Source organism: Rosa rugosa, chromosome 7, assembly GCF_958449725.1.
Source record: "Rosa rugosa chromosome 7, drRosRugo1.1, whole genome shotgun sequence".
Taxonomy (NCBI): Eukaryota; Viridiplantae; Streptophyta; class Magnoliopsida; order Rosales; family Rosaceae; genus Rosa; species Rosa rugosa.
Window position 1 is genome coordinate 5,926,731 of NC_084826.1, and position 9,403 is coordinate 5,936,133.

General features: G+C 38.1%; 2 protein-coding genes across 4 annotated transcripts; one reads left to right on the plus strand and one right to left on the minus strand.

Annotated features, from left to right (window-relative positions):
- The first annotated feature begins 801 nt into the window (after window positions 1-801).
- On the plus strand, window positions 802-4,210 carry LOC133719831 (putative F-box/LRR-repeat/kelch-repeat protein At1g11620). Of its 3 annotated transcripts, none has more exons than XM_062146015.1 (4): window positions 802-937; window positions 1,036-3,160; window positions 3,384-3,522; window positions 3,660-4,210. In XM_062146015.1, the coding sequence occupies exon 2, from the start codon at window positions 1,043-1,045 to the stop codon at window positions 2,438-2,440; it is 1,398 nt and encodes a 465-aa protein (XP_062001999.1). In that variant the 5' UTR covers window positions 802-937; window positions 1,036-1,042; the 3' UTR covers window positions 2,441-3,160; window positions 3,384-3,522; window positions 3,660-4,210. The 3 variants fall into 3 exon arrangements, with proteins under 3 accessions (XP_062001999.1, XP_062001998.1, XP_062002000.1); XM_062146014.1 differs by having other exon boundaries at window positions 1,039-3,160; XM_062146016.1 differs by having other exon boundaries at window positions 1,042-3,160.
- Window positions 4,211-5,999: 1,789 nt separating this feature from the next.
- LOC133723794 (uncharacterized) lies at window positions 6,000-8,720 on the minus strand. Its single transcript, XM_062150660.1, has 4 exons — window positions 8,201-8,720; window positions 7,719-8,063; window positions 7,374-7,422; window positions 6,000-6,308 (listed from the first exon to the last, which is right to left on the minus strand). The coding sequence occupies exons 1-4, from the start codon at window positions 8,681-8,683 to the stop codon at window positions 6,112-6,114; spliced, it is 1,074 nt and encodes a 357-aa protein (XP_062006644.1). The 5' UTR covers window positions 8,684-8,720; the 3' UTR covers window positions 6,000-6,111.
- Between the last annotated feature and the right edge of the window lie 683 nt (window positions 8,721-9,403).

The following is a 9,403-nucleotide window of genomic DNA, read 5'->3' on the forward strand; positions in this document are numbered from 1 at the left end:
ACTCGAGCCGTAATCCCTCTCCAAGAAGCTGCCGGACCATTAGTTTTCAAATTCCTGTCCGGCAGTCGCGTCGAGCAGGCGAGGCGAGCCAACGCCGCCCAAGCACGCCGCCGGACAAGAAGAAAATTTGCAACCCTAAACCAAAAGCGATTCCGGGTTTTGTGGAGCACTAGGAGATAGTACGCAGTCTCACAGCTTAAACCTTCTGATCTTTCACAAAACTCAAAAGTAATCATTTAATCATCAAGGTAAACAACAACAAAAATTCGCAGTATCTAGGAGAGAAGGTTGAGAGTTTTCCATGTGTTTATGCTTAGATCCTAATCTTATGAAGAGAAATAAAATCAAAACACTAATCAGGGATCAATCTACTTGTTACATAAAAACTGAACATCAAAGAGTCATTTATAATCGTTCATGTGGCTCACATTATTATTAAGTATTAGTTGCCTTTGTTCTAAGAACATCTGGGCATCAAGGTTGCAGAGAGCAGGCAGATTGCTAGAACTACATCTATTTCTTTTCTAAATTAATTTGGTATGTTGTTTAATTGTGATTTTTACTTAATATAAGTTTTTCTTAATTCTTAAAAAACATGAAAATTATTTTATATCCAAGTAGGAAGTAAGGAAACCATGTCAACAGAAAATTCTAAAGAACTGATGATATGGTACTATGGCGTGTACCATGTCATTTGATAAATATATATTGGTCACACAAAAAAACACTGCATTAAGTTCAAGTATATGTCTCATCCGGTAGCATTAATTTGAGATTAACATTATTTACACAAAAGGAAAAAATAAACAGAAAAAAGATCAAGAACCCCTAAAACCTAATTTTCTCATCGGAAATCCCAAATTCTCTCTCAATCTCAGCTTTTCCTGTCCTATTAATCCTTTCTCCGTCTCGGCCTCCCTCGCTTCTAAGGACCAAGGTAATTATAAAATTTTTATCTAATTTGCACCCGTACTTTGGTTCTTCTTCTTCTTCTTATAATCTGGTTTCTTAAAATTTCGTTTTCGCTTGACTTAGTAGTAGAATGGCACTTGAGAAGGATTCAGAGGTAGCAGAATTGACAGAGTCTGGCAAAAATATTGAGCAAGATTTGGTGGAACAAATCCTATCAACTCTGCCTCCCAAATCTCTTATGCGATTCAAATGCGTCTCTAAATGGTGGTACCATCTCATCACCAGTCCCAGGTTCGTAGCCAAGCACCTCTCCATTTCCAAACACAACAGACCCTCAACTTGTGCTCTTATAAAGCGTTTAGTCTGCAATGACGCAGAAGCTCAAGAGCCTGAAATGGTTTTCTCATTGCTTAACTTTTCCTATGAAAATGATAATAACGCAGCTGGTGCGCTTAGCACTAATCTTTCTAGTGTGGAAGACCTCACAATCCCTACAAGGGTAGTCGAATCACTTCGTATTATAGGCCATTGTGATGGGATTGTTTGTCTAGCTTTAATCGATTATCAGCAGAGGCTAGCTAAACCTAGTCAAGTGTGTCTATGCAATCCTGCAATTCAGCAATTTAAATTTCTTCCCGAGGAGCCATTCCTTCCAGATTGGTCCAAGGTACCACACAGCCGTATGGTCCAAGAATTTGCTTACCTGCGTCCAATATCTCTACTCAATGGTGAAACCATGGGGTTTGGCTATGATCCTAAATCTAAAGATTACAAGGTTATTGACATTGGATTTTCTGATTCCAAATTTTATGGTGATCCAGAATGTTATGGTGGACATGTGATTGTTTATCCCCCAAAAGCAGTAGTATACACCCTGCAAACTGATTCTTGGAGAGAGATCAAGACTTTTTCTTTGGAAAGGGAAACCAGTTACCTTTGGCCTGATACGTTCCAGCTATACTTGAAGGGTGTTTGTTATTGGTTGGGATATGAGCAACAAAAGGAATTCTTATGTCTATTTCAGACTCACCAAGAAGAGGAAGAACGCATTGCCCGAGCGATCATTTCGTTTGATACTAGTGATGAGGTTTTTCATGATATAATGTTACCGTATGGGCTACTGGAATTTTACGGTTTTGATAATTTCCTTACATTGCATCTTACGGAATGGAATGAGTCTGTTGCTCTTTTCAGCTTGCTTTTTGAGGACGAGCACAAAGCTACAATGTGGGTGATGGATGCCAAAGGTGCTTGGACAAAGCAATTAACTTTTGAATATGTAGACTACTTTCCTTACAGCTTACCTCAAAAGATATTGGCATTTTGGAAGAGCAACGAAATTTTTGGGGTTGGAGAAAATGGATCTATTGTCTGCTATAACCTCAATACCAAAATTGTCAAGCATCTTCCGATTCGAAGTGTTCCAGATTATTTTCCACCCTCTAGACACACTTTCTATCCTTTTTGTGGTATTGCTTATGTGAATAGTGTCTTACCAATCATGAATCATGTCAGAGAGCACATTTGATTTGATTTGAACTGTAACGGCTAGTACTCCGGGAAGTTTTAGATGTTTCATTTGGGATGTTTAAGTTGAGGCAAGCAGGTTGATCGCATTGTATGTGTTCTCTCTGTATAATGTTTTTGCTACCCAATCATAATTGTGGTGGTTTTGCCACATTTTCCCATTTGACTGTTAAATATGAAGTCTTGTAGTGATGTTATAGAGAAACATAACCTTCTTTTTTTTCTTTCGTAAAATTATTAGCTCATTATCTTTTGAGAAAAACAAGATTTTGATTTTCAGAGAAATTCACAACCCAGAAAAATTCAGAGAATTTTTAGTACTAATGACACAGAAGAAGAACCCAGCAGCAGAAAATGCTACGATGGAGATAGAGAGCAGCAAGCCCTCAGGAATGGGCTTGTGGCTGGTGGGCTTAGTCCTCTGAATGAGACTCTATGGTGGGAGAAGGCCATTGTGGAAATTGTAGGGGATGTGTCGGCGAGGCTGACGTGGAACGATCTGACAGGGATGGTGACTCTGAGCAACGATGAGATTCAGACGGCTTTGGAGGGTTTAACTGGTTATGCAGAGACTGAAAGCTTCACAGCTTTGATGGGCCCTTCTGGTTCCGGCAAATCAACCTTGCTTGAGGCTCTCTCTAGCCGTTTGGCTTCCAATGCCTTCCATCTGGCTCTGTTTTACTCTAACGGACGCAAAAGAAAGCTCTCTTTCGGCACAGCTGTGAGTCCATCTCTGTTCCTCCTCTGTTTTTTGCTTTGCATTTCCTCTGTTGTTGCTCTGTTTTTGATTGATGTCTGTTGTTCATGTGTTGTGGTGGAAATTGGTTTACTATGTGATTTTTGTTGTTGAACTTCACAATTGGTTTCCAGTATATACTTTATACTACATTGTTGTGTTATAGGGTTAGTCTGCTAATGACCATTTGGGCTTTAATTTGTCGCAGTGCTTCAGCATTTTTCATAACACAGGAGATATCTTCAATTCACAAGCCAAACAGTGAAGTCTTTGAACTACTTGATCAACTCTACTTGCTTCCTGGTGGCAACACAGTTTACTTTGGTCAGGCCTCTGAGGCATATGAGGTAAGTAGCCTGATCAGTCTTTACGATTCATCACTGATTAAATTGGTTCATGAAATTATGATTAATTGTGGGACTTATTCTTGTGTTATTACTAATAAATAATTATTGAAAAGAATGCCATTGTCTGTTCTCTGCAGGAGTTGGGCCACATTTGAGCCTCCTTTATGGGTATCTGACATAAGAAGAGAAGAAAATTGCTAAAGAAAAAGTCAATATTCTGGATGAAAGCATTACTAGCATGAGCTTCCCCACAACTCGACTTGCACCGTACAAAATTGACTACAAAGATACAACTCTCAAATTCTGGGAAAAGATTGCTGAATACCCCCTCCTATTCGACTGATACGTGGATTTAGTACATGGCTATGCTATTATTATAGCATCTGTTGTAATATAATACTCCTACAGTCAGGGTCTCTCATTTGATCATGAATACGACACTCCGTCTTTAGATTCAATGTTCTCCTTGTTCTTTTCCTGGAGTCCATTAAATCTGATACTATTTTTCTTTGAATCCAGATGGGTCAGTACCAAGGTATCAAACTATGTTACTAGCTCAAGGGTTCAGTCAACAACAGGGACTTGGATGACACATTCAGTCCTATTGTAAGACCTACCACAGTAAGGTTGGTTCTGGCTCTTGCAGCTACAAATGTTTGGAAACTACTAAGGCCTCTTGATGTGAGAATGCTTTTCTTCATGGAGAGTTAAAAGGAGGTTTCTGTGAGACAACACAAGGGATTTTTTTGATGAGATTAATCCTCAATATTGTCAAACTGCCCGACTTGCTGCATTCCTAAAATTTGAAATTTCTTTGGCTCTGGTCACCCATTTATCGTGCATTCAGATTCCTATCTTGTACCTTGGCTAGGTTCATTTAATTCTGCTATGTATGGATCAATACTTTCTGGACCCTGTTTGATATACTGCACATTGGATTTCTAATCTGGAAAAGTGGAAATTTTGTTTTGTTTTTTTTTTTTTTTTTTGGTAAAAGAATCTCAGAGAAGTCTGGTAGGCCTGCTTTGTTATTACTGCCCTTAATCCTGTACAAATAGTCCTCCTTTGTTAGAATGCCTTGGATTGAATCCCAATTCAGTTTCTTCTGTAACTTTTTTCTCTTTTCTTTATTCTTGATAAATATAATGGATTCTAGCATTGTAATATGTAATAACAACCATACTTTTAACTCAATCTTCTCATTGAAATGTAGGACGATACAATAGATACTATAACATGTTTAGAACTCTCTGTTTTATCTTTGATCAATAGTATAGTAATATTTTATTTTAATGCCGAGGGGCTTGTATAGCCTTCTTATTTGTATACATAATACACTTTATTCATAATAAAAACCAACAAAACGGACTACTAATGATCCATGACTCAATTTATGAGGGTTATAGCTTTTGCATTCCTGACAATTTCGATTGTCTGTCACTCTGTTACAACTCTTCTTCTCCATTTCTTTGTTATCGAAACAGAATATGATTTCATGCAAAAGAAGTAGAATTGTTTTCAGGCCCACGAGGAGGTGTGAGATTCTCCTTTCTGCAAAAATGACAACCTTCCAATGACTGCCAAATCGTTTTCCAGTAGCTTGCTTGAGCTGGGTAGCTGTAACTTTTGTCAGCTGCTGGTACGGTTTTTTCATTGGCAAATGCTTGGTACACAGCCTGCAATTCCTGCCACAACTTGTAAGCACGTGAGAAGCACTCGGTCTAAGTAGTAGTGTCTTGGCTGCATCGGCCGTGCTTGTTGTATTCGTGCTCCCACAACTCTATATCAATTGGCCTGATAGGTTCCAACATCAGTTGATCAGGCTTGTGATAACAGAATGCTTTGGGCCTTCACATCACGAGTTGATAATATTCAAGTTGAGAAAACAGTACTAGATTAAGAAGAAGAATGGAATTTACTTTGAAGACTGACATGGTTAATTTGCAAAGTTAGATCGATTAGAAGAATAATTAAGATGCTGGACTGACTTAATGCTTGGTTAAAGTCCTCGATCATGATATATCTGTATTTATAGACACCCCCCACCCCACCCAATGCATTACGTACGAGTCTAAAAAGGCTTAATTGATCCACCTATAATTTTGACCAGATTGAAAGCTCAATCCAGAAAAGCTTTGAGGCCTTTACTTTCATGCTTTTTCAGCCGTAAACTTGACACACAATGACTCAATTGGCTACCGTAAAACTTTTTTTGTTTTTTTGAACAATGATCAACTTTGTAGACCATTGTGTTTTGAACAGTGAGTTTGTCGAACAGAAAAAAGATGCACACTCATGCACAGTTGGTTTAGCACACACTTTCAGTTGAGTCATAGTTTGCTTGCTTAATCGACTTGCACACCTGATGAGATGCTTTTTGGTCGAATTTACTGTATACTGATAGAGAGGAAAAAGAAAAATCTCACTTCAGACGTCAAGTATTAAAAAAAGCATACCCGTGAGGCCGTGATTATAAATCCGAAATCCGATTATTGAATCGAAGACATCACTGCAGCAAGAACAGTGATCCAAAGTTTTATTACAAACCAAGCTATAATAAACAGCGAATTAGGAGAATTAATTTAAATATCAGAGGGTGTATTCAGCAATCTTCTCCCATGATTTGAGAGTTTTGTCTTTGTAGTCGATTTTGTAAAGTGCAAGTCGAGTTATGGGGAAGCTCATGCTAGTAATGCTCTCATCCAGGATACTAACTTTTTCTTGAGCTTTTCTCCTCTCTTCTTCTGTCAGATTCCCATATAGGAGACTCAAATGTGGCCTAACACCTGTGCACAGGACACACAAATCACATTCCATGGAACAAAATTAGTTATAAAACAACGCAAGCTAGGTCTCGAAGTAAGGCTTGATTAGATTTTGCAGAGAGTAAAAAGTTTCGGCAAATCTAATATATATTGTCTAAATGTTCAGCAAGAATTAATTGGTTTATCTAAAATAAGCAATTGATTTGACTTCTACGGCATATTTCAGAGGACAATTGGCATATTTATTTATAACCTTAATAAACCAGAGGATCAGTATCAAAGTTGAGGGTAGTACTGTGATGCAGCACTGAATACTAGCATTTCTTCTTCAAGAAATATGTCTTCATCAATTCAAAGAGACCAAGATCCACGGCAGAAAGATTCTCATCCTTTGTTTAAGTTCTAACTGAGATTTTCAATTGCTTGACAACCAAACAAATTACAAATGTAACTACAAGAAGCCAGGGGTCACAATTTCATCCCACGAGTCCAAACTATAACCAACATCTCAGCTCTCAATGTAATTGGAAAGAAAGTTCAAGTGGATAGCAAGAAGATTATCTATAATCATCGGTTTGTCTCAAAGTACGAAGTTGTATATCTTACCCGAAATTTTAAGTTTCCAATTTTTCAATAGCTTAGAGTTAAAGTTTCATTATAATAGTTACAGATTGAAATAGTCTTCTTAGATTTCATAAGCAAAAACTAGAATTAAAGCATAATTGATTTACATGAGTGAATCTTTCTGCAAGTGGTGCGCTTCAATTAATTAGAGTTATACACCGAGTTTTGAATTGAATGTTGACAATTTTAGTCAACTCTATCAAGACTTCAGAAAGAAGAAAAGCTAAGAGAGACCCACCTTCCTTCTGCTCCCCTCTCAATCCCAACAGAAACTAAAAAAAAATAAAAAATAAACAGTTCATGCCTCAAAGCTGAAACAGTGTTGAATAAGTTTTTAGTTTCATCTATTCCCACTTTCATTTCTTCATCGCTCTCTGTTTCTAGTATCTTTTTCATACTTTCACGTTAGCTGAAAAATGAAACATTTCTAAACACACCAACTCCACAATGAAAAGAACGTACTGTTTTCGAAACCAAAACATATACCACAGGCTCGAGTTGCTCTCCATAACTGAGAAACAGAAAGAAAAGAAAATTATATGTGTAGTACTATCACACAAAACAGGTGCATAAAACAAAAATGATGTTAGACTAATACCTACATATAAGACAGGGGGTGCCATGAAAGAAATAATTACATAGAATCTCCACCCAAAAAAAAAAAAAAAAACTCCAACAACAGTTTCATAGTTGTAAGTAACAAAAATCGTGCATATGCAACTTTGCCAGGACAAATGGAACTGGAAAATACACACAAATCAAATCAAGACAACAAAAGATGATACCAAGAAGTGGAAAATTGAGTACCTCAATGGACTCAGCCAAGGATGAATCAATGATGAGGGAAACACACTGGTAATAGAAACTCCTGATCACCACCTGATTAACTTTAGCTTTGTACCCAGAAGTAACACGAGACTGGAGAGATCTAAACTTGTTGAGCACATCCACATGTGTCATTCGAACAGACCCCACAACAGTAATGTGCGGCTCAATCTCTGGCCCACCGAACTCTGACCGGAGGGCCTCCATGACCTTCTTGATCCTAAGAGACACATCATCTGGTGGTATTGCCCATACTGAATAGGAGTGCCATTCATTGCCAACCATAGTGGACGGGAAAGAAGAGTACTCCAGAAGAGAAAAGCCAGCCTATAAAATAGCAGGAAACATCTATAATTTGCCCAGTACTGCATGTTTGAACTCAATATATAATTTCAACATAGTTATTGGTGTGTACTTTTATACTGAAAGAAAACATCTTAACAGAAATCAAAGTAAGCAATTACATTGGTAGCATTATCTTTGTTCTCCAGCTTGTTGCCTCCCAAGATTGAAACTATACTGTAATTGTCATAGACAACAGCTGCAGAATCATTCTGTACGCTTTGAATGGGAAGATACTTGAGCTTTTTGGTACTGAGGTTATACAAGAATATACGTCCACTTGTGTCCTTTGTGTCTGCCATAAGAATCTCATCACTCTTCAAAAATGCTAACGGCTTTTCAGTGAGCTCGAAAGATATGTGTCTAGTCCAAGGGCTTTTAGGACCATCAAATTCATCCATCACCCATATTCCAAAAGATGCACCATTCTGTGATCTAGCATTTTGCAATCCAAAAAGAGCAATGGATTCATTCCACACTAGAAGGCGCGTAGATAAACAAAACACAGATTGATCATATAGACTATCCGGTAACAGCATCTCATGAAATACCTCATCACCCATATCAAACATAATGATAATTTTCCTAATAAATTCCTCGTACATCACATCAAACACATGTGTTTCTTTATGTAGCTCATGTCCCGACCAATAACACATTCCCTTGAAGTACACCTGGAAGATTTCAGGGAAAAGGACAGTAGATTGTGTTTCCAAAGAAAAAGTCTTCATCTCTGTCCAAGAATCGGTACTCAAGGTATATACAGCTGTTTTCAGGGAAGATTAATATCATATCCATCAGGAGATAGAAAATACCAGGAAATCCAATGTTGACAACTTTGTACGTAGTCATTAGACCTAGGATCATAGCCAAATCCCAAACTATCCATGAACTGACGATGTATATTCAAGGGAACATCTTTAGGCCAACCCGGCACGGTCCAACTATGGAGTGGGGAATCGGGAAAGTATGGCTGAGGTGGAAGAGGCTTAAATTCATGAATTGCGGGGTTCCATAAAATCACCTCACCGGAAAGGGCTGGAACTAGACAGATGATCCCATTGCAATGGCCTATAATATGAAGTGATGAGCCTCTAGTCGTTAGACTCAAAGGAGGAATGTCAATGTCCTCTACCCCATGCCAGAAAGAAAGCTATGCTCTTCCCCCGCACTATCATATTATCAATATCAATATTATTGCGAAATTTCAGCAACGAGAATTCCTCTCGAGTCTCGCTATCAGTGTTGGTATCGTTATGGACTAAACGCTTCAAAAGGACGCAAGGAGTAGTGCGATTGTTGTGCTTGGAAATTGACAAGTGCTT

Coding starts and splice junctions, on each gene's coding strand:
- LOC133719831 (XM_062146015.1), top strand. CDS start 1,043: ATGGCACTTGAGAAGGATTCAGAGGTAGCAGAATTGACAGAGTCTGGC.
- LOC133723794 (XM_062150660.1), bottom strand. CDS start 8,683: ATGTACGAGGAATTTATTAGGAAAATTATCATTATGTTTGATATGGGT. Junction 7,423..7,718: donor CCTTGGCTGAGTCCATTGAG/GTACTCAATTTT, acceptor TCTGTTTCTCAG/TTATGGAGAGCAACTCGAGC. Junction 6,309..7,373: donor ATGTTTTGGTTTCGAAAACA/GTACGTTCTTTT, acceptor TCCTGTGCACAG/GTGTTAGGCCACATTTGAGT.